This window comes from Aulonocara sp. 'chitande type north' Nkhata Bay, linkage group LG5, assembly GCF_057382095.1.
Source record: "Aulonocara sp. 'chitande type north' Nkhata Bay isolate Kocher_YH1m ecotype deep benthic linkage group LG5, A_spYH_male_GT1.1, whole genome shotgun sequence".
Classification (NCBI taxonomy): domain Eukaryota; kingdom Metazoa; phylum Chordata; class Actinopteri; order Cichliformes; family Cichlidae; genus Aulonocara; species Aulonocara sp. 'chitande type north' Nkhata Bay.
This window is the reverse complement of record NC_141348.1, coordinates 47,375,840-47,400,141: the sequence shown is the minus strand read 5'-3', so window position 1 is coordinate 47,400,141 and position 24,302 is coordinate 47,375,840. Positions and strand designations below refer to the sequence as shown.

Here is a 24,302-nt window from a genome sequence, read left to right as displayed (position 1 = left end):
CATATGTTCAGTTATGTGTAGAAGAAGAGTCCACTGGTGTTTCAAACACCCTTCTTTGTGTGTTGTTTCTAATCAAGATTTTAGGTTTTGTTGAACCAGCTCACACAAAGAGAACTTGTTTAACTTAAACCTGATTCACCTCTGAGTGCACTTTCTGCTAGACTGTCATCATCTAAATCCTCTGAAGCCACATCAGTGTTCACTTTCTTGCCTTCATATAGAGTGTGCTTTGATGTTGTGGGGAGAGCTGGGAGTCTGTCAAAGGAAGTGATTAGTGGACTGCACTTCTGAGTCATTATTACTCAACTTTCACCCATAAGTAACCACCGGCATCACATCGGTTAGATTTTGGCAAAAAAATAACCTCCCTTACATGGGAGCTTCCTCACAGGCTGTTAGAGGCAACAACAGAATCAGGGAAGCTCTCATTTTATATGATATGTTAGAATCTGTAGTAAAATCCTTAATAACACATGAAAATGGGTCTTTTCAATCACAATGTTTGTTCAGAATGAATTGCTGAAGTGGAACATCTTTGAATGGCAGAAATGTACACATATAGGGAAATGTTACTTGCTATTTGTCTTCCTCTTTCGATGTGGACATAAATCACATGACAGCTTCATTTTGTCACCAATGCATTAAAACTGACCATCAGCAGCAGACACAACCAGAGGAATTACAGCTGCTGGGGGAAGAAAGCTGGGAACACTGAAACGGAGGAAGGCTGGGGTACATCTGAACCTGCTAATCAGGAAGTAAGTTTCAGGAAGCTTCCTCATTATACAATGCAAATCTAAACACTCTGAATAGATCGCTGTCACTGTAGTTCTAAATATTTAACTTTTACCTTTGATTAAAAAAAGAAATTACTTGACTTGAACTTTTTTGCAGATTTGTGTGCTGCAGTTAAAAGTTTTATGTTTTCATTAAATAAATATTTCTCTTTTGTGCATCTACTTTAATTCATGGACACTGAGTGAAATGGTCTACAGTACTGTCTCTTTACTCAGTACCATCCTGTGTCTGGTGTGCTTAGGTTAACTATGAAGCAAGATTAATGGGTTAGCCGGCTCTACTGAGCCAGAGATTTTAGTGTTGATGGCTGTTCTCGATTTATAAATAAATAATAAATAGATAAAATTTTATTTATATAGCACCTTTCAGAATCACAAAGTGCTGCACATAAGATAACAAATAATAAAAAGGTAAAACAGACAATTTAACCAAAAACAGTTTTAAAAAGGTGAGTTTTGAGTTGTTTTTTTTAAAAACAACTACCGAGTCCACAGTTCTTAATGTATGAGGGAGAAATTCCACAGTCTCGGGGCCAAAGGTGGCAAAAGCTCTGTCACCCTTAGTTCTCATATTAGTCTGTTTTATAGCAAGTAAGCCCTGATCAGATGACCTAAGGGACCTGCTAGGGACATAGGGCTGTAGCAGATCGTAGATGTAGGGCGGCGCCAGTCCATGCAAGGCTCTAAATGTCAAGACCAGCATCTTAAAATGGACTCTAAATTCAACAGGAAGCCAGTGTAGTTGAAATAGCAATGGTGTCACATGTGAGTACTTGGAGGATTTTGTCAACAGCCTATAGCTGCAGCGTTTTGCACAACCTGCAGACGAGAGAACCTTTGCTTAGACACATAAACAAAGAGTTACAATAGTCCAAGCATGAGGAAATAAATGCATGTATAGCTATCTCTAGTTCAGGGCGAGATAAAATAGGGCTTAACTTAGCCACATTTCTTAAATGATAAAAACAAGACTTTTCACATGCCCATCCAATGTGAGAGTCGAGTCAAAAGTGAAACTTAAATTCCTGATAGAGGATTTAACATACACTGAAAGAGGACCAAGGGCTTTCACTATCTGGGATAAAAATGTATTCGATTTGCCTGGTTAGATCACCAAAGTGGTTTAAAGTTGTTGGGAAGTAGCACATCTTCACTGATTCCAGTATGCTGTGTGATAAAGAGTCTCTGCTGAAGGAATAGGACATTTTTAAGCAGGATCTTACTAACATCAGTAAATTAATTTGAGGCAGATCTAATTGTGCGTTGCATTGAATACATCATCTGGATGGGAGCATTTGTTCGATATGCCTTTCTGCAGATGGGGCCTTTCCAGATTTGCAAGTCCATATAGGCACTAATGCACCCCCATAGATCAGAAAGCATTGATTACAAGCTGGATGGTCTCTCTCCTTGTCAGTCCAGAAGATGCAGTGCTTTTCTGAATCATAATCAGTTATGGCTGCTTTGACTGAACTTTAACTTGCGTTTGCAGATGGCTCAGCAAACTGTGCTCGCAGACAATGATTTCTGGGAGTATTCCTGAGTCCATGCAGTGATCTCCACGACACAATTGTTCCTGTTTTTAATGCAATGCTGCCTGAGGGCAGGAGATTTTTTAAGTCCTGCCAACTTTTGGGATTCACATTTAAACTGAGTTCTTTTTTCTTTCTTTTTTTTTGTAGGCAAAATGACTGAAAAAGATCTCTCCTGTCCTATCTGCTACGACATCTATAGAGACCCTGTCGTCCTCTCATGCAGCCACAGCTTTTGTAAAGACTGTCTGCAGCTGTGGTGGAGAGAGATAAAAATAAAATCCTGCCCAATATGCAAGACGATTCCTTTACTGAACGATCCGCCCTGTAACTTGGTGTTAAAGAACCTCTGTGAGGCCTTCTTAATGAAGAGAGTTCAAAAACCTTCACAGTCGGAGTCTCTCTGCAGTCTGCACTCTGAGAAACTCAAACTCTTCTGCCTGCACGATCAACAGCCAGCATGTCTCATCTGTCGAGATTCAAAAGTGCACAACAGTCACGGATTCAGACCCATTGATGAAGCAGCACAGGATTACAGGAAGGAGCTCCAGGAATTATTGAAGCCCTTACAGAAGAAACTGGAACTATTTGAACAGGTTAAAGAAAATTACAGTCAGACAGCACTCCAAAGTAAGATCCAGGCTTTTTACACAGAATGGCAGATTAAAAAGCAGTTTAAGAAACTTCACACGTTTCTAAAAAAGGAAGAGGAGGCCAGGCTGGCTGCTCTGAGGGCCGAGAAGAAGCAGAAATGCAAGATAATAAAGGAAAAGATTGGGGCCCTGAGCAGAGAGATAGAAACTCTTTCAGAAACAATCAGAGCCACAGAGGAGGAACTGAGAGCTGAAGATGTCTCATTTCTGCACAACTACAATGCTGCACTGAAAAGAATCCAGCAGCTCCCCCTGCTGGAGGATCCACAGCTGGTCTCTGGAGCTCTGATAGATGTGGCCAAACACCTGGGCAACCTGACCTACAACATCTGGAACAGAATGGGGGAGATGGTCTCCTACACTCCGGTGATTCTGGATCCAAACTCAGCTCATCCACAACTCATCCTGTCTGAAGATCTGACCAGTGTGAGTGTGGGACTGAGAAAGCAGCTTCCTGACAACCCAGAGAGGATAGAAAACTATTTTGTCATCCTGGGCTCTGAGGGCTTCGACTCGGGGATTAACAGCTGGGACGTTGAGGTTAGAAATGATGGAGTCTGGTGTCTCGGTGTACTAAAGGAGTCTGTTCAAAGAAAGGGACATATACACACTGGATACTGGGAACTCTGTCACCAGGATGGAAAATACACAGCATCCGCTCCACCGCTTCCAGATAAAGTTCTCTCAGTGAAGAAGCTCCAAAGACTCCGAGTTCAGCTGGACTGGGACAGGAGGAAGCTCTCGTTTTTTGATCTGGACACCAACTCACACATACACACCTTCAAACACACTTTCACTGAGAAGCTTTTTCCATACATTGGCACCAAGACTCTGCCGGTGAAAATATTACCAGTGATGGTCAGTGTAGAAAAACACAGGGTTCCATTATCAGTGAAGTTTTCGCCTCTTTCTAAACTCGGTCTGATTTAATCAAAGCAACTGAGAAATAAACGTTCTTATAATGAAACAAAGCAATCTTGTATTCAGTCTCCTGGAAGTCTTCAGTGTTACTGTAATAATTTGTATTATCACAAAGTCTTTACTTTACAATGTTTCTCAGGTGACTGTGTTTGTGATTTGGTGCTGTATAAATAAAAATGAACTGAAGTGAATATAATCGAATGTTTTTCTTTGAAGAGAGATGTTTGTGTATCTATCAGACGTTCAGAGCTGCAGTTCTGCTTAAGTTCTTATTACTTTCAACATCCAACAGATCAGGTCATCTAGGACAAAAAAAGACACACACACAAAAAAGACAAAAAAAGTGAATTAGAGCACATGAATAAGCTCTTCTTAATTCTCTCCAGCAGGGAGAAAGTATGTAAACTCCTAGGCTGATAAACATGAAAGTCACCAAGGGGAAATCAACAAACTGCCGCATTTGATTCCCAAAGAGCTATGAGCTGAAAATGTGATATGTCTTAGCATGGTGTGTCATGGGCTGTACAAAGTGTCCAACCCGAGGACAAAACAAGCCAAAGACCAAAGACTCCATCTCCAGATTAACCGGACATGAAAGTCTTGTTATTAAGAAAGACAAAGTAATATAGCAAAAACCAGACATAGGAAATGTGAAGCGCACCCAGCAGATCAATTAATCCCTATTACAATAAACTGTAAAACTTACCAAATATGCATCTGCACAGCGCTGTCTCTTTAAATGCCCTTTTTTGCTCTGTCTGGTCCTTGGTTTTTTTCCCTGCCCAGCTGAGTACCGAGGCCAGCTCATTTGGCGGTGCGGCGGACCGTCCAATCAAGGCAAAGCGTCTCACCTATAGACACATTTTAAGAGATGGAATTAGTGTGTCTCATGTCTTAAATGTGTACGCAAGTGCTTGTGTGTTTAATCAACAGGCCGTTGTTATGTATTTTAATCACATCTGACAGCTATTACACTACAATAGTTACAAAGTGAACATAACCTTTATATACTTACCATTGCCTTATTTGCCTCTTGTGATTGAAGAGCTGCCTCTGCATTGTTTAGCTCCTCCATGTTGTGCAAGGGCAAATCCAGAGGCAGTACCCCAGCATCTACCGATTCATTGCAGCAGGGATGGCAGTTGGTTCTGACCTCCTCACGGAGTTCGTTAACTGCTCTCGTCAGGTCTGACAGCATCGTTAACATCTTTTGTGAGGTCACATCTGTTTCAAAGAACAATTCTAGAAAGATTAATGGTTTAAGCAGTGAGAGGCGAAAAACTAATATATCCATAAGTGATGGTGTAACATTCTGCATTCAAGTATAAGTTGTTGTAACTGCTAAAAGTGTTTACTAGTTTTTTCCTGTCACATATATTTGATATTTGTATATGTAGCTGCCATCACCAGTGTGTGAATGTGTGTGTGAATGGGTGGATGACTGAATGTGTAAAGCGCTTTGGGGTCCTTAGAGACTAGTAAGTGCTATACAAATACAGGCCATTTACCATTTATACCATGTAAACTCTGAAATTCCAAGATTTTCAAACTTGCCTTGTAATAGTGGCCTCACAGAGTCTCTGGAATCTACAGAAAAAATAAATCACAAAAAGATGACATTCAGGAGTATAAACTGGTGTTCTGAAGATAAGAGCACAATGACATTGTGATGCAGCTTTAAAACAATTTTAAAAGCATACCCTTTATAGGGAAGACATCGACATCAGACTCTGCAGGCTGGGGAGATCGCAAAGCTGTGTTGGCGAAAGGTGCTGCAAGCTGGGCGGGGCATTATGATGGTTGCTATCAGTGGGCTGGGGGGCAGACTGCGGAGTGGTGAGGGCTGTTTAGAAATTTATTTAAGAATACAGACAACTTGTCAAAAAAGTATCTAACTGCTAACTAAAAGCAAAGGATCCAGAATTTGTTGCTGGCTGCTGGGCTCTGTGGGTTTTTGCAGCAGCTCTACCTGTACTAGATGCACCTGCTCCTTGTCTTTTCTATCTCTGACTTTATGTCCTCTACAAGAGTTTCTGTTTTTCTTGCTAGTTCTTCAAATGTTCAATAAAAACGTGTATGATAATTCATAATGAAGAAAGCTTTGTAATGAAGACTGTCATTTCCAAAACACTGCCCCCCTGCGTCCGCAGCGCTGTTGAAAAGGCTGTGGAAGTCCCTGTATTAAACACGTAGACCTGTGACACAAAAATCACCAAACTCGGACGACCACAGACTGTTTTCCTTCGTGGTGATGAAGGAAAACGCTGGGTTGGCATGTAAAAGGGCATTTATTCCCTTCAAAGACCTGCAGTTCAAAAAAGCGCCCCTCGTCAGCCAAACCCATCTGTTCTCTGATTGGATTGTTACATTTGTGATTGACATGACATTGACCAATCAGATGAAAGGAAGAAAAATAGGGTCAAAATTCGTACTTGTAACTTGCAGGGTTTTTTTTGGCTAAGTCCACACACAAATCTTTTTTACACATACAAAACTGATTTACAAGTACAAAATATTTATGACCACATTTTGAGCCCATAAAGTACTGCATCAAATGCAAGCATTTGCGGACTGCAAAACGTTCATTCTCCGGTTCCAAAACCTTCTTGCTTTTTCTTTGCCCCCCAAAAAGTTATGTACAAAATGAAGGAGAACAATGCCGGTCCGTACAAAGACAGACTCGACGAAAAGGCAAAGAAAAGACACGAGGAAAAAATCAAAGGAGTGAAAGGGTCAGAACCTTACGAGCACAAAGAGTGGACAAAATACGTTAGCGTGCTGCCCAACTTTCACCACGCTCATATTTATAATTATACGGTTCTTGGAGTGAGTGCATACACTTGTGAAGTTTAGTAACTTCAGGTCACTGCAACAAGCCCAGGTACAGTTTACCCACGGATGGGTACAGGACCATTTCAATTGAATTGGTACTGAGTTCAATTGAAAGCCTGTGTGCGCTAGTACCTCTTGCCACGAGTTCCCAGAATCCTTTGCGGTTTTGCCCCTGAATGACGTCACATTTTCAATCGCTATTTTCTTGATGTGAGCTTCTACTTAGGGTTTTTTCTTCCAGTTAAGAGCAGAATTTCTTTAGTTAAGATACTGGATGTTGTGTTTTTCTCCACAATTTTAATTATAAGCTAGATACATTGCTGCTAACAGCAACAGGGATGAGTCAGTGAGTCAGTTGGGCTTGTGAATCATGATTCATGAGTCAGTAAAGTGATTCTCGAGTATTGAACGATTCGTTCATGATTCACGCATCACTAGTCTAAAGTTTTCGTGTGCGAATAGATTATGATTGTGTCCCAATTCAGGGTCTGCACGCTAGGTTTCTTTGAAAAATACTTTTTTATATCCAGGTTTTTCCTTTTTTCTGTCATCCTCCTCTCCTCGTCGCAGCGCAGGCTTGCCGCTGCTAAAACTAAACAGAGCTCCCTGAAAGGCACAGCCAATCACATTGGCCATATTTTTGTCACATGCGGTAGGACTCCAGTAGAGAACGTAATTTAACTCTTTCTGCACCGCTGGGTGAATGAGACGTTGACAGATCGTTTTTTTTCTTTCTATCATGTTTGTTTTTCTTTACTCGAAGAGATCAAATTATTGGTGGGGACAATTCAATAATCGCTGGATATTGGTGGGGACATGTCCCTTCCGTCCATGCCAAATCTAACCTTTGGGCAAAAAGGCCTACAAACAAACAGCAACTGACAGCTGCTGCAGTAAAGGCCTGGCAGAGCATTAGAAAGGAGGAAACCAAGCATCTGGTGATTTCCATGAATTCAAGACTGGGGCTCCCGGAAGACTGTGGAATTAGGAAGGGCAGGTTTTCGAACAAGAGCGACAGGATTAACCCGTCCTGTGTGCCAGAGAGGACTCGGATCTACTATGACAAATGTAACTTGCCACTGTTCAGTACAGAGGCTAGGTTGATTGAAAATAACATTAAGTTATTTGAACTCCTCGTAGATGTCACATACATACTTAAAAGTACGACTGCTGAGCCAGACAGAACTGCTCTCAAGTGTTGCAATAAAACTGGCACCAAACAAAAAAAAAAAGTAAGAAAGAAAACTTCAGGCTGCCACTGCAGTGAAGGCATGGCAGCCTGAACCAAGTAACGAAGCGGACATTTTATTTTCAGGTATTTAATTTGTTCAATTACTTTTGAGCCCCTGAAATAAAGGGATTGTGTTAAAAATGCTTCAGTTCCTCACATTTTATGCAATATTTTGTTCAACCCACTGAATTAAAGCTGGAAGCTGCACTTTAACTGCATCTAACTTGTTTAATTTAAAATTCATTGTGATAATGTACAGAAACAAAATTAGAAAAAAAAATGTCTCTGTCCAAATATTAATGGACCTAACTGTATGCTTGAATGATTCACGGGTGGTCTACAGTTACGTATATCAAAAAGCAAAACAAAGCATTTTTCCTTTTACAAAAATCTCCTTTTATTGGATTTTCTCAAACCTGAACACAGAATGGCAGGAGGCTGCTTTTTCTATTCTTTTATGATGCAAAAACATGTTGCAGCAGCAGTAACCACTAATCTGTCTCCTTTTCTCTTCAAGTTACAGAGTTACTTAAGCACATTGACCTTTTTATGTTGGTCATTGTTTTTGGTGTTTCTTTTTTAAAAACACAACTGTTAGGCCTTATTTATGCTTTAGTGTTTGAAATTATTTTTTAATGCTATAATTTCTTGTCAGCATTGTTAGCCTGTGTGTATTCTTTGTTTGCACCCTTTGTAACAGGAGACTTCTTCTGTTTGTCAGGCTATTGCTGAATGAAATGCTTCATGTTAACATATTCTGTGCTCATGTAATCCTTCAGATGTTGACATATCAGTTACCTTTTATTACTCAGTGTTCTAATGGCATCCTGTGACTTTGGTAGATAACTTTACCAAAAACATGCAAAGTGTTGCCATAATCTGTACTGTTCTTTGAACCTCTTACAAAATTAAATAAAAGTAATAAAGACAACCTGGTTTCATGCACCACCATTTATTTGACATTTCTACAACACCTCTCTCCACCCCATATAGAAATGAATCACGCACCCTTTTAAGTATGCATCTTCCTCATTCATTGCTCATACTGGTGTCAAATTCCATTCACCGTGACACTTTCACTTTCTGGACTATATATTTAGATTCTTTGTTAGAAAAGAGAGGACGTTCAACGACAGCAAGAAGGATACGGGAACACTGAAATACAGGGAATATCAGGATACTGACACTTCAACACGATGCTGCTGATTCCATGTTACAAAAAGAAGTTTTACAGAAGGGAAAGTAAGTTTGAAGAAACTTCTTGAGTGGACGTCTCATTGTTTTCATTGTTGTCACTCCAGGACAAAATGTCTTCTCAGTCGGAAAAGGATCTCTCCTGTCCCGTCTGCCGCGACATCTATAGAGATCCTGTCATCCTGTCATGCAGCCACAGCTTCTGTCGATTCTGTCTGCAGACGTGGTGGAGAAAGAAACACAACTGCCCACTTTGTAAGAAGATAAACCTGTCAAATGATCCGCCCCGTAACTTGGCGTTAAAGAACCTGTGTGAAGCTTTCTTACTGCAGAGAGATAAAAAACCTTCTGCAGTGTCTGAGCCTCTCTGCCGTCTGCACCATGAGACACTCAGACTTTTCTGTTTGGATCATCAGCAGCTGGTGTGTGTCGTCTGTCGAGATTCAAAAGCGCACCAAGACCACAGATTCAACCCAACTGAAGAAGCCGCCCAGGATCACAGAGAGGAGCTTCAGAAACGCCTGAAGCCCTTACAAGATAAAATGAAGGTGTTTGAACAAGTCAAAGGAAAGTTTGATCAAACAGCAAAACATATAAAGGTCCAGGCACAACAGACGGAGAAGCAGATAAAGGAGGAGTTTAAAAAGCTTCTGCAGTTTCTACAAAATGAAGAGAAGGCCAGGCTGGCTGCTCTGAGGCTGGAAGAAAAGCAGAAGTTAAGAAAAATGGAGGAGAAGATTAAGTCTCTGAGTAGAGAGATAAAAACTCTTTCAGAAACAATCAGAGCCACAGAGGAGCAACTGAGAGCTGAAGACGTCTCATTCCTCCACAACTACAAGGCTGCAGTCAACAGAGTCAAGCAGCGCCCCCTGTTGGATGCTCCACAGCTGGACTCAGGAGCCCTGATGGATGTGGCCAAACACCTGGGCAACCTGACCTACAACATCTGGAATAAGATGAAGGAGATGGTCTCCTACACTCCTGTGATTCTGGATCCAAACACAGCTCATCCACAACTCATCCTATCTGACGATCTGACCAGTGTAAGTCTTGGAGGGAGACAGAAGGTTCCTGATAATCCAGAGAGGTGTCACTATTGTAAAGTTGTTCTGGGCTCTGAGGGCTTCGACTCAGGGACTCACATTTGGGATGTTGAGGTTGGAGAAGAGGGATTTTGGGCCTTTGGTGTTGTAAATGAGTCTTATGAGAGAAAGGTACAAGCACTGTCAGGTGTCTGGCAATTATGTTTCGAGGATGAAAAGTACATAGTAATAACAGTACCAGGTACAAGTACATTGTTGTCGGCGAAGAAGCTGCAGAGGGTCAGAGTTCAGCTGGAGTATGACAGTGGGACGCTCTCATTCTTTGATCTGGATGCCAACACACTCATACACACCTTCGAACACAATTTCACTGAGAAGCTGTTTCCTTATCTTTTGACTGAGAAGAAACCACTGAAGATATTACCAGTGATCTTGAAAGTGGACGAGCATATAACTCCTCTATCAACAGGTTTTTGGCCTTATTTTGATACCAGTAAAAAGTCCTAGCATTAATAGTTCCAAGATACTAAGAAAGAGCAAAAAAAGAATCCACACACATCCTCCTCATCCTGTATATATTTGTTTCCAGGCTTTAACAACATGAAGATACAGTTACAGAAATATTCAGCTACGGTATTTGCTGCTGAGATTTTAACAATATAATATAAAATACACCCAACAAACTCACATACACAACTTTATCTGGGAATAAGAAAAAAAAAAACATGTAGGTGGTTCCACCTACATGTTTATGCCTAACAAGCACTGAGTTTAAAGCCTCCACAATTATTTTAAAAAGTGATTTTGCCAAACTGGGAAATTGAAAAAACAAATGTCAGTTTTATTCAACTACTAAACTGTCTTCAATAATCTGTTGTGTGTAAAGACTTTTATTTTTGGCCTCTTCAGCTCAACTTCAGCTTTTTGTTTTCCTTTCCAAGAAGTAAGTAAGTAAGTAAAATTTATTTATATAGCACATTTCACAGATAAAAATCACAAAGTGCTTTACAATAAGATCAGACATACAAGTTAAAATTAATTAAAAGCCCGTTTGTATAAAAGAAAATGTCTTCAGCTGCTTTTTAAAGGAGTCAGTAGAGTCTAGACAGCGTAAAGACAACGGCAGAGAGTTCCACAGCCTAGGTGCCTGAAAAGCTCGATCCCCACGTGTTTTAAACCTAGTACGTGGGACCACCAGTAGCCTCTGACCTGAAGACCTAAGTGCTCGGGATGAAGCATGAGGTTTCAACAGGTCAGAGATATACTGGGGAGCTTCACCGTGCAGAGCTCTAAAAGTTACAACTAAAATTTTAAAATGAACCCTAAAATTTACAGGCAACCAATGAAGAGAAGCCAAAACTGGAGTAATGTGTGACCTCTTCTTTGTACCAGTTAAAAGTCTTGCCGCTGCATTCTGTACAGACTGAAGGTGAACCAGAGCTGATTTGTTGAGACACGACACAGACTGTCAGCTGTTCACTTGTGCTGGGCTCTGAGGGCTTTGACTCAGAGATTGTGATCTTGAAGTCAGAAATGATGAGGACTGAACCCTTGGGCTGGTGACGGGGTCTTTTCTAAGAAAGGGACAAACACAGACTGGATTCTGGGAAATATATTTGTTTGAAGGAACTAACGCGGCAGCCTCTTCATCACTTCCATGTAAAGTTGTTTCAGTGAAGAAGGTCCCGAGGGTGGGAGGTTAGCTGGTCTGTAATAGAGAGATGCTCTCATTCTTTGATGTGAACATTAACACACACCTAGTTGTTTCCACACTGTTGTGATTGAAAATGTTTGATTTATTTTACTAAATTAGGTGGTTATAATCATTTTCATACATTTACTGCAAATGTGCTCATAATGAGTTGGCGCTCAGTCTTCTGAAGGTCAGAAGCTTTGTTCGGCTTTACTGTCCGGACTGATATATTGTAGGAAATGACTTAGAGTGCAGAGGGGTAACTGCAAACACGCTTACACACATAGATTATGTTTAGAATAAGTCTTTGGATCAGAGAGTTCTGAATATGATATTCTAAACCAACTTTGAATCACTAGAAGAACAATGGATAATAGCATTAGATTATCAAGGATAGGCAGAGAGGTGTTTCGCTTTTCTGTCTCTTACAGAGGAGGGAGCAGATACCAGACGAGGTCATGGAGATATGAGGATGCTTCGGAGCAGACACCAAGACTGCGTCCATGCGGGAGGAAGTTAGCTGTTATAATCTATGTTTTTGTCTCACTATATAATGTACAGCCTGTTTGGGGGTAATCCTTTTTGTCAAACATGCTGTTGGTTCACATAGAAGTCCGCAGCACTGTGTAAACTTTCAACTGCAAAAAGCAAAATAAATCCTTTTTAAAGAGACATACCTTTTTTCTGAGATTCCTTCCAAAATTATGAACACAACAATACACAGAAACCAAAGCATGAACCACAGAAGAAATCACCCCTCACTCAGAGTCTCATGACCCCTTTATCATCAGGTTTTGGGTTTAGTTTCAAAACCAGCAAAACGTTGCTTCATTCTTCTCAGGAGAAAACAGAAATATAACATGTTCCATGTTTAAAAAAGTGCCCGAAGATACAATTTATTTATACTATGTTGTCTGTTATGTGCAAACACACCTCTGGGCAATCCCTTGAGTTAGGGGACTTGTTATGCTTGAATAAATAATTTACGATTTGTCACAATGAGGAACATTTTGGATTTTATGTCTTTCATCTATTTTTTATTCAAAAAAGAAAAGAAAAAAAGAAAACTGAGGTCAGAGCAGTGAAAAAAATGCTGATTGACTACATTAAGGAAAACATAACATGAGACAGCTGCACAATAAAAGCATAAAAACCCCACAGTGCTTGGGTTGTGTTACTTTGCTTAACAAAGAACAAAGTACATTATCAGATATATCCAATAAAAGCTGATTTTTACAAAACAGCTAAATTAAGCTGCAGTGTTTTTTTAAACTGACCAATAACACAATACAAATAGTCTAATGTTACAACAATGTTAAACAGCTGACTTCAGACAACAAGAAAAAAAAATCATTTTGTCTCATTCCCTTATTGACCCTAGAACTGAAGCTTTGAGTCTCCAAGCGACATAAAGAGATCCAGACGCTTTTTTCTTTCCAAGCTCCTTAGATAATTTTGTCTTATTCCGTTTTTTATTGGACTTTAGATCCCTGGTTAAGTCTCAGGAGACAGGTGGAGTTACTCACTGTAGCGACCTCTTTTTACATTAACAATCAGTCAAAATATGTTTTCATGCTGTGGTAAACAAAGTACAAAAACAATACAATTATTATAAAAAGAAGAAATGAAAACTGTACAATAGGGAAGCTTTAAAATGAAATTTAAAAATAGAGACAAACAGTTTAACTAATCCAAACATATTTACCAGCGTATTTCATTCTTGTGCAGGTTCATTTACAGAGGAACTGCAGGCATCATGAAAAGCAAATTAAACATCAGGAGAAAAGTGTAACAAGCACAAGCAGAAATTATTTGTTTTGACTAAACAATTCATCCACATTTGAGAAAACTTTAAAACAATGCAAAAATCCCGTCCTGCTGATATTAAGCTGCACAGAAAACAAAAGCTGTAAAAATAACATAATTTTATCCATCTGTGGGATTTAGAGCATAAATGCACCAAAATAATTGTTATTTTGTATAATCTTTGAGGTGTTGCTTACAGTCACAAAAATTCTGTCATGTTCATAAAGATGAAAAGTTCCACTCAGAAAACTGTTTGATCCGCTTTCTTTGGGGTATTTTCTCGATTGCATGAGTGTTACGTTTTTTAAATACTTTTTTCTGGAAAGTGTAACAGAGTGCTGAAACACACCACTGTCACTGAAGGAAACTTGGGAGTAAACAAAGTAATTTCCCTCCTTCGGAATGGTAAGCCCTCCATCTTTGTCGATCATTCCATGTAGAGGGTCAGATACATCCCTGCGCATCACTGCCTTTTCATGAACTGCAGCTGATCCAGCTGTAGAGATTAAGAAAAAAAACCACACATAAATAGACAGTTTGTCACTGTACTGGGTCGTGTGACCCAGTGTGTGGGTTTTAATGTATTCGTTCAATTTTATTTATGTAGCGCCAAATCACAAAAACAGTCACCTCAAGGCGCTTTATATTGTACAGTAGATCGTACAATAACAGATACAGAGAAAAACCCATCAATCATATGACCCCCTATGAGCAAGCACTTTGGCGACAGTGGGAAGGAAAAACTCCCTTTTAACAGGAAGAAACCTCCAGCAGAATCAGGCTCAGGGAGGGGCGGGGCCATCTGCTGCGACCGGTTGGGGTGAGAGAAGGAAGACAGGATAAAGACATGCTGTGGAAGAGAGACAGAGGTTAATAACAGATATGATTCGATGCAGAGAGGTCTATTAGTCTCATAGTAAGTGAGAAAGGTGACTGGAAAGGAAAAACTCAATGCATCATGGGAATCCCCCAGCAGCCTACGTCTATTGCAGCATAACTAAGGGAGGATTCAGGGCCACCTGGTCCAGCCCTAACTATATGCTTTAGCAAAAAGGAAAGTTTGAAGCCTAATCTTGAAAGTAGAGATAGTGTCTGTCTCCCGAATCCAAACTGGAAGCTGGTTCCACAGAAGAGGGGCCTGAAAACTGAAGGCTCTCCCTCCCATTCTACTTTTAAATACTCTAGGAACAACAAGTAGGCCTGCAGAGCGAGAGCGAAGTGCTCTGATAGGGTGATATGGTACTACAAGGTCATTAAGATAAGATGGGGCCTGATTATTTAAGACCTTGTATGTGAGGAGCAGGATTTTGAATTCAATTCTGGATTTAACAGGAAGCCAATGAAGGGAAGCCAAAACAGGAGAAATCTGCTCTCTCTTTCTAGTCCCTGTCAGGACTCTTGCTGCAGCATTTTGGATTAGCTGAAGGCTTTTCAGTGAGTTTTTTGGACATCCTGATAATAATGAATTACAGTCGTCCAGCCTGGAAGTAATAAATGCATGAACTAGTTTTTCAGCATCACTCTGAGACAGGATATTTCTAATTTTAGAGATGTTGCGCAAATGGAAGAAAGCAGTCTTACATATTTGTTTAATATGTGCTTTGAAGGACATGTCCTGGTCAAAAATGACTCCAAGGTTCCTCACAGCGTTACTGGAGGCCAAGGTAATGCCATCCAGAGTAAGAATCTGGTTAGATACCATATTTCTAAGCTTTTCAGGGCCGAGTACAATAACCTCAGTTTGATCTGAATTAAGAAGCAGAAAGTTAGCGGCCATCCAGGTCTTTATGTCTTTAAGACATTCCTGCAGTTTAAGTAATTGATGTGTGTTATCTGGCTTCATGGACAGATAGAGCTGGGTGTCATCTGCATATGCTATGTCTTCTAATGATGCTGCCTAGGGCAGGGATCGCATGTGGCTCTTTAGTCCTTAAAGTGCGGCGCCGCGTGGTTTGAGAAAATAAATTAGTAATAAACAAGTATTTAGCTGAAGTATATTTTATTTATGTTAGTTCTTTTTTTTAACTTGTAGTTCTAAATTGGAAGATTATTGTGATATTGAAATATAAAAATTAAATTATATTCTATTATTTTTTCATCGCTCAAAATAAGCGTCACACTTGCGGAAGCCGGTGTACCCGCCGAAACGCTGTATATTTATCGAGACTTTCAACCCCAGGTAGGCCAATTATGGATCTTCGGATCCACGTTATGTCAGCAGCTCCACTGTGAACTATGTTAAAAACAAACACCGCTCACGCCTCACAGATGACAGCTTACAGACCTGCTGTTCAAAGGTTCAGGAGCAGAAGTCCCATTGTAAACATATCACGGCAGACCCGACGATGTTTGCATGAAGATGCTTTTCAGCATCTCTTTATTGACCACTTTTCACACACGGTTGCTGTACGCATACAGCCGGCTGTAGCTTTTCAGCTCACAGCCCGACATATACCAACAACAACACAACAGCATAGATGGCACAGACGTTAAGGCGGCGAGGCGTGATTGCGGGTGCCGCTCAAGTGTGTCCGCCTTCCCTGCAGCGGCGCAGCAGACCACACCCCGCCACACACATTAACCAGGTTAGATACATATTTAGGAAGAAATTTCAAATATCTATTTTTCTTTTTTCAGCAGCATAGTGCTTTTCTTTTAAATTATTTTTTAAAAGTCAGGTCAAGGCTCCAAAAGCCCAAAGGCGATATGAGGGTGGCGGCTCACAACAGTTTTTGTGTGCTACATGGACCATTTTAGTTCAGCTGGGTGTCTTTGCTTTTGTTATATTTCTTTAACAGTTCAAAATGTGTTAATTACATAAATAAAATGTAATTTTCTCTGTAGCACTTCATGGATTTCATAAGCAACACACCTTAGTTGTTCCCACAAAGCATAAAGGTAAAAAACAATACATACAGTGTTATCTTCATTTTAGATGTTAAAAAGTATTTGCGGCTCCCAGTGTTTTCTTTTTCGTGGGAACCGGGTCCAAATGGCTCTTTGGGTCCTAAAGGTTGCAGACCCCTGGCCTAGGGGAAGCATGTATAATGTAAACAGAATCGGTCCTAGCACTGAACCCTGTGGAACTCCATAATTGACCTCAGTGTGTGAAGAGGACTCTCCATTTACATGCACAAATTGGAGTCTATTAGATAGATATGATACAAACCACTGCAGTGCAGTACCTGTAATACCTACAGCATGTTCTAATCGCTCTAATAGGATATTATGGTCAACAGTATCGAACGCTGCACTGAGGTCTAGCAGGACAAGCACAGAGATGAGTCCACTGTCAGAGGCCATAAGAAGATCATTTGTAACCTTCACTAAAGCTGTTTCTGTGCTGTGATGAGCTCTGAAACCTGACTGAAACTCTTCAAATAAACCATTCCTCTGCAGATGATCTGTTAGCTGTTTGACAACTACTCTTTCAAGGATGTTTGATATGAAAGGAAGGTTGGAGATTGGCCTATAATTAGCTAAGACTGCTGGGTCTAGAGATGCTTTTTGAGTAAAGGTTTAACTACAGCCAGCTTGAAGGCCTGTGGTACATAGCTGATTATTAGAGATAGGTTGATCATATTTAAGATTGAAGCATTAATTAATGGCAGGACTTCTTTGAGCATTTTCACCGGAGCTACAGCTACAGAGTCGTACATAGTGAGGAGGTAAAATTATTAACAAGATAATCGACCTCTGTTGGGGTAGCGTTCAGGTAGCTTCTCTGCTCTATGTTGGTACAGGGCATTGAAGATGATAACAGTGGGTGGATTATATTCTTAAACTTAGTTACAGCGCTTTCAGAAAGACATCTACTTTGATAAAGTCTACTCCCCACTGCTGTGTAATCAATTATTGTAAATGTTATCAGGAAATGATCAGACAGGAGAGGGTTTTCAGGAAACACTGTTAAATGTTCAGTTTCTATGCCATATGTTAAAACAAGATCTAGAGTGTGATTAAAGTGGTGGGTGGGTTCTTTTACATTTTGAGAGAAGCCAATTGAGTCTAATAACAGATTAAATGCCATGTTGAGGCTGTCATTTTTAGCATCTACATGGATGTTAAAATCACCCACAATAATTATTTTATCTGAGCTCAGAACTAAATCAGACAAACTCTGTAAGGCCCAGGTGGACGATAAATGATAACAAGTAAGACTGGTTTCTGAGTTTTACAGCTGGGGTGGACGAGGCTAAGCATCAGGCTTTCAAATGAATTAAAAGTCTGTCTTGGTCTTTCATTAATTAATAGGCTGGTGTGAAAAATTGCTGCCACACCGCCCCCTCGGCCTGTGCTTCGAGGTTTCTGGTAGTTAGAATGACTCGGGGGTGTTGATTCATTTAAACTAACATAATCATCCTGCTGCAACCAGGTTTCTGTAAGACAGAGTAAATCGATTTGTTGATCAATTATTAAGTCATGTACTAACAGAGACTTGGAGGAGAGAGACCTAATATTTAATAATCCACATTTCACTGTTTTACTCTTTGGTTCAGATGTGGATACTGTATTGCTCTTTCTTTGTGATTGTTTATGTTTAAGTTGTTTGTTGCTGGTTTTTAGTTTGTTTTTTGTCTGTTCGGGAGCTGACACAGTCTGTGTGGAGATTTTTTTTTTTTTTGGGGGGGGTAGCAGGAGGAGAGAAGCCGCACAGAGGCGTGTAAGACTGCAACTCTGCTTCCTGGTCCCAACTCTGGATAGTCATATTTTGGGGGGGGGCTTAATAAATTTGTCTATATTTCCAGAAATGAGAGCTGCTCCATCCAAAGTGGGATGGATGCGGTCTCTCCTAACAAGACCAGGTTTCCTCCAGAAGGTTTGCCAATTATCTACGAAGCCCACATCGTTTCTGGGACACCACTCACACAGCCAGCAATTTAAGAAGAATATCCGTCTAACATGTCACTCCTGGTCTGATTGAGGAGGGGATTAGAGAAAACTACAGAGTCCAACATCGTTTTGGCAAAGTTACACACCGATTCAATACTGATTGTGTCATTACTGCTGACGTGAATTTTGATTTTAATGAATTTATGTTTACCCTTAGCCAGCAGTTTTAAATTTCCTTCAATGTCGCCTGCTCTGGCCCCTGGAAGACAATTGACTATGGTTGCTGGTGTCTCTAGCTTCACGTCTGAGAACAGAATCACCAATTACCAGAGTTTGACCCCCGGCGGGTGTGTCGCCGAGTGGGGAAAAACGGTTAGACACATGAACAGGTTGGTGGTGTACCTGGGGCTTCTGTTTAGGACTATGCTTCCTCCTCACCGTTACCCTGCCACCCTCTTTCACCAACTGCTTGGGGTCTGCCGGGGAACAGCTAGCGGGGCCTACGCCATATTCGGCTGCACCAACTACAGGGGCCTGGCTAGCTACGGGTGAATGAAGGGTGCGAAGCAGAGTCTCCAATTCAGTAATCCTGGCCTCCAGAGCTGCAAATATACTACATTTGTTACAAGTATCAATACTGCTAAAAGAGACCAAGGAGTAACTAAACATCTGACACAATGCGCAGGAAAGTGCAGGAGGGACAGGTGAAGTAGCCATGGTGCTAACGAGTCGGCTACGAGCTAAGCTAAGCTAGCAAAACAGTAAAGAGTGAGTGAATACTTTGGCTATAAATTAGGTAGTGGGTACACAGAAAGTGTGCTTCGGATGAAGCACGTGAAGATTATATTATGAAAAAGAATGTAAAAGTTTTTAATTAATTTGCTAAGCAGATAAGCTACTCAAAAACACCACTGTGTTTGAACAGGAAGTAATACTCTACCGCAGAGAGAGCAAACACCAAGTGACAGCACCACCAAAACACCTCTCAGTAATTGCCATGGCATCATTTTGTATTCACTGGTGTTCTAGTTTCAGTTTAGCTAGTGATGTGTCCTGTATGTCGAAGCTGCGAAGCGTGCGTCGGGTAATCTCGGGGGAGGCTTGCGTTGATTACGTATGCAGTGACGTTAGAGGCCTCGCGGGCAGTCCGTACCATGTGACTGATTCAGGAAGTGGCTCGCCGGTTCGCGCCAGATGCAAAATAAAATGGGCAGCAAAACACAGCTGATTTCCCCCATCACATTGTGTCGTGGAATTGGATTGCGTACGTGCTACATAGTTACTTGAGCATTTCTTCTTCGATGGAACCAGCAAGGAAGATTTTTTTTAAATCTCATCTCTCCTAATAAAGTATGCACACAGTAATAAATGTCACAAATGATAAGTACCATAATATAAATAAACAACACTGCAGATCCTATAATCTGATTTCTGTCTTTTAGTTTATTAAAAAGTGAAGCACCACACACTAGTTTGTGTTATTTCCCAGATGTACATAAGCATGATTACACAGTTACACAATCATACCAAAACTCTGTCCTGATAGTTTCCACTTTCTCTTTTGTATCAGACATACTGAGACAATATTCGGGATAAATAAACATGAAAATTTTTATTTATTCAGTTTAGAGGTTTTTACATCACATCATTATAATCAAAGGGCCTGTTTCACTTGAATCATCCACTTGATGGCGCAGTACAGCAAATGAATCATCACAATGCTTCACACCATGAGTCGACGAGTTGGATGGAAAGCTTCAGTTCATCATGAGGCTTCATCTCACCATCAATAGGTTTAGCTCATTTAGTTAATTTCCAGGTTTCTGTTTAGGCCTTTGTTTCTTAATTTCTTTTGTCAACTCCCCTGTACTCAGTCTCCCTGGTTCATGCACTTACCTGACATGTGTCATGTCTGTGTGGTCTTTGGCCGTACCTGTTGTCTCTGTGGTGAGATGACCTTTGCCTTAGTAGAAAGGATTTGTGTTTGGAAGTGGACAGAAAAGCCAACTGAAGGTCATTCACCTGACGACTTTGTCATACTTCCTAAATCATCACTATTCATCTGTTTTTAATCAATAAATTTTAACTTTTATTCTTTGCCTGTCTTGATTCTTCTTTATTCTTCCTGACTATAGTTTTCCATCCCCCCCTGCATGCATGTTGTGGGTTTTTATCTTATTTACACCCAACTACTATTCTGTCTTTATTTTTTGCTCTCAATAAACATGCTACTTCTTGCTATTTTCACTCACAAGCTCAAAATCTATTAGTTGTCCTTTATGTAAGACTGAAGACAAAAGGGGACCTATCCTTTCAGCCTGGGGCACTAAGGCTCTGGAACAGTAATAAAATCAAGCAGATTAGCTCTGCAGCAGTATTATTACAACAGGTACTGAAATGCATTCAATTATTTTAAATTTAAAGACAAATTACTGTACTGTTGGAAATAAACACAGTATAATTAAAAACATCAAGCACTCTACTCGAAAATCTTTTATTTACTTTAAGCTTCATATATGAACTTTGAACATTTTTCAACAAACCAAGTTGACTAAATATTTGGTTAAGTAAATATTTCAATAAAGGAATTCCTGTAACACATTTTGCATAGACAAACAGAAAAAATGCATTTCGTAGAAAGAGGATGATAACAATGTACCTACATTTTGGTTACATAGCCAGACTTTCCTCTTCCAGTCCACAGAGCAGCAGGATGATTGTGAAGATCCTGCTGGGTGTCTTGTATCTCTCAGGTCAGTTATTTATTTTGTCTCCCTTTGCTAGTCCTTATTGCTGTGATATGTTGTAATACAGCCAGCTTACATGTTGAGAGATGTTTATGATTTATATTTTCCTCACAGGGTGGCTCGTCCTCTCCAAATGCCGTCGGTACCACTTTGTTAATAAGTCTTTTACTTGGTATGAGGCTCAGAGCTACTGCAGAAAGAACTATGTAGGCCTGGCCTGCATTGAAAACAGTGAAGAAATGAACCAGTTTATCAATACAGTTTCATCTGCTGGTTACAACTCTGAGGTCTGGATTGGTGTTTACATTCATTTACAACGGCGTTCTGCATCTCAGAATGATGATGATTCCTGGAACTGGAAAAAACAAATTCAAAGTGAACCTTTCTTAGTTTCCTATTTTTGTAAAAGCATTTCAGTGAGTGGACAGTGGTATTCCAACTGCTCAGTGGAACATCCATTCATCTGTTACAATGGTGAGAAAATAGCAAAGCGCTGTCTTTTCCAATAAAGACTGTTTTGATTCATTTTCATTTACCCAGAAAACTCAACATGACCTGTTCCTCTACCATTTCTAATTGCAGGAACTTCGCAGAGTCCTCAATATGTTCTTGTTAATGAAAGCATAGACTGGTTCCGAGCTCTGAGGTACTGCAGAGAGAACTTCACAGACATAGCCAGTTATTCGATATCTGACAGTCAGTTGCAAATACTGCTGCCAAATGGGGATCGAGCGTGGATAGGCGTCATTTCACATCCTGAAATTCGCCAGAGAGATTGTGGCAACTCCTCATTCAGATACTGGGATGACTCTGGAATCATTCCCAGCATTTTTCGCTCATTGTTTGGTGTTGCAGATTTGCAGAGGTCAGGAAAATGGAGGTTCATTGAGTATTTCACAAAAATCCCATTTGTCTGCTTTGACAACCTGCCAGCTCCTGGAAAGGAAAATGTTCAGAAAAAAGGTACGTACATATTAAGAAAATTTTGCTTTAGTTTTAGTGATAATTTAGTTATTTTTTTGTCATAATTTAAGCATCAATATTATTTTGTTAGTCTAGATTTAACTGAGTAAATATCATAAGATTACAGTAGACTAAATCAAAAGTTGTTTTAGTTCTCTAACATATAAAGTGTTAAAGCTTGCTGTGTTTTTACTGTTGAGAGTTGCTTCACAGGGTTTACAAAGAATCTCATTTTTTTTTACATGAGATGCAAAATGTGTCCATATGTCTGCTCTTCTCTTCCTCCAAACATTAGCATTTTATCATATCTTTTTGAGAAACTGTGAGCAGGGGAGTTAGTGGTACTGCTTACAGTGGGCAATCAAATGTACTCCTCGATGTCATGGTCCCAGGACTTCTACTTGGTATTTTGTGTTTCATTTGATGTTATTATGTTTTAGGTCCACCGTTTATTCTAAGGGTCCCTAGGTTGTTCTGTTAAGGTTATTCGATTTCCCCACGTATCTGTGAGTCCCCGTGCCACGTTTCTCCTCCTTGTGTTTTATTCCACGTTTTCCCCAGCCCGTTATGTCTGTGCTCTCCCCGTGTTCTCTCCTCCCCTCCTGTCGGCGCCTCTGTGTACTTCCTGTTTAACTTTCACAGTCTCCCGTCAGTATGAGTCATGTTGTGTTTGCTCCTGGCCTGTCTCGTTATGATTATCTGTGTCAGCTGTGTGTTCCCATGTCCCTCGTTATCCTTCTGTGTATTTATGTCCACGTCTCCCTCCATTCCGTGTCGCATCCTCCCTCATGACTGTGAGCCCCGCCGTGTGATTCCTCATGAGTCAGTTCCTTTAGAATCTCCCAGTTTAGTTTTATATTATTTTGTCTCGCCTTAGTCTTCTGTTAGCAATGAAGCTGTATTTAGAGTTCAGTCCTGTTTCCTGTGAGTTTGCGTTTGGGTCCAATTCCTGCCTGCACACGGCCTGATCGTGACACTCGAAACTTATTGCAGATTATTTCTGATTGGATCACTTCCAAACTTTACGTGTCATTATAATTTTGTCCTTGCGCATTCGTTTTTTGTTTTGTTTTGGTAATGTTTTCTTTTTGTCAGAAAAAATGTTATTGATTAAAAACTATTTTGAAAATTATTGGTCAACAAACATTTTGAGACCCAAAAATAAAACTGAAAACTCGTCATGATTTCTTTTGTCTTCTCTTTCTCAGTAATAAAAATGAGCTTGAATCTGGAGGACTTGTCTGTGGATCTGAATGACAGAGCTGTCAAAGCAAACCTCCTAACAAAGGCAAGTCTCTGCAAGTTCTATAAGTGACAAAAATATTGTTAGGACTTCGCTGTAATAATGCAATATGATTTTGTGCCTTATCTAAATGCTGAGAGCTGATAATTTTGATAAATCCTTCAGTCTTTAGGACCTTTGCTGTCAGAAGCAGCCTTTGTGTGAGGTAAAAGCCTTTTTTGTGTGTTTTTAGTCACCTGGAGGCTTTAAATTGTTTACTGTTTGTGTTTCAGCTGCAGGACAAACTGGAGGAAAAAGGAGTGAATGGAGTCAATCTGAAGTGGAGAAAGCTGCCTGATGGAGCAGTCTTCCATAAAGAGGAGAAAAATACTAAGAAGGAAGAAAAGAAGAAAACTGAGCTGTGAAATTTAAAACCAACTTTACTGCCACTTACAGCTTAACAAATTTATCAGAGCCCCATCCAGTGTAAGGTTGCTGATTCTCATTCCCACTGCTTCTCGACAGGGCCATTTACCAAGAGCTACGTCAGAAAACATTCTGTAAAGAAAAACATTTACTGATGTTACTGAACGACGAGGACCCAGTGTTGAGAAAACTGACGGTCGATATCATTAAAAATCACCTGATCGACACTATGCAGAATCCAGCCGTGTGTAGCTGAAGAGGCTGAAAATTACAGGTTATCTGTGGAAACCTCTATCAAGAAGGTGGTGACGCGTGTCATTAAAAATGCCAGTTCACCTTGCTGTACTGAAAAAGTTGATGCCATCACCCAACGGCTGTTCATAAAACTCTGGCCTAGACTTAAAAAAAT

General features: G+C 40.3%; 3 protein-coding genes across 3 annotated transcripts; all 3 read left to right on the top strand.

Annotated features, from left to right (window-relative positions):
• The first annotated feature begins 711 nt into the window (after nt 1-711).
• Nucleotides 712-4,079, top strand: LOC147331545 (zinc-binding protein A33-like). The gene is made up of 2 exons (XM_086294370.1): nt 712-758; nt 2,480-4,079. The coding sequence occupies exon 2, from the start codon at nt 2,485-2,487 to the stop codon at nt 3,910-3,912; it is 1,428 nt and encodes a 475-aa protein (XP_086150496.1). The 5' UTR covers nt 712-758; nt 2,480-2,484; the 3' UTR covers nt 3,913-4,079.
• Nucleotides 4,080-9,084: 5,005 nt separating this feature from the next.
• LOC147331544 (E3 ubiquitin-protein ligase TRIM35-like) lies at nt 9,085-12,508 on the top strand. The gene has a single exon (XM_086294369.1). It carries the CDS (start codon nt 9,274-9,276, stop codon nt 10,708-10,710), a length of 1,437 nt encoding a protein of 478 aa, XP_086150495.1. The 5' UTR covers nt 9,085-9,273; the 3' UTR covers nt 10,711-12,508.
• Nucleotides 12,509-21,179: 8,671 nt separating this feature from the next.
• Nucleotides 21,180-23,892, top strand: LOC147331543 (L-selectin-like). Its single transcript, XM_086294368.1, has 5 exons — nt 21,180-21,288; nt 21,397-21,756; nt 21,865-22,245; nt 23,454-23,533; nt 23,761-23,892. The coding sequence occupies exons 1-5, from the start codon at nt 21,180-21,182 to the stop codon at nt 23,890-23,892; spliced, it is 1,062 nt and encodes a 353-aa protein (XP_086150494.1).
• The last annotated feature ends 410 nt before the right edge of the window (nt 23,893-24,302 follow it).

Bases quoted from the DNA above. Each gene is read 5' to 3' on its own strand.
- LOC147331545 (XM_086294370.1), top strand. From the start codon at position 2,485: ATGACTGAAAAAGATCTCTCCTGTCCTATCTGCTACGACATCTATAGA.
- LOC147331544 (XM_086294369.1), top strand. From the start codon at position 9,274: ATGTCTTCTCAGTCGGAAAAGGATCTCTCCTGTCCCGTCTGCCGCGAC.
- LOC147331543 (XM_086294368.1), top strand. From the start codon at position 21,180: ATGATAACAATGTACCTACATTTTGGTTACATAGCCAGACTTTCCTCT. The intron at 21,289-21,396 runs GTCAGTTATTTA...TTTTCCTCACAG, and splicing joins GGGTGTCTTGTATCTCTCAG to GGTGGCTCGTCCTCTCCAAA. The intron at 21,757-21,864 runs GTGAGAAAATAG...TTCTAATTGCAG, and splicing joins TCCATTCATCTGTTACAATG to GAACTTCGCAGAGTCCTCAA.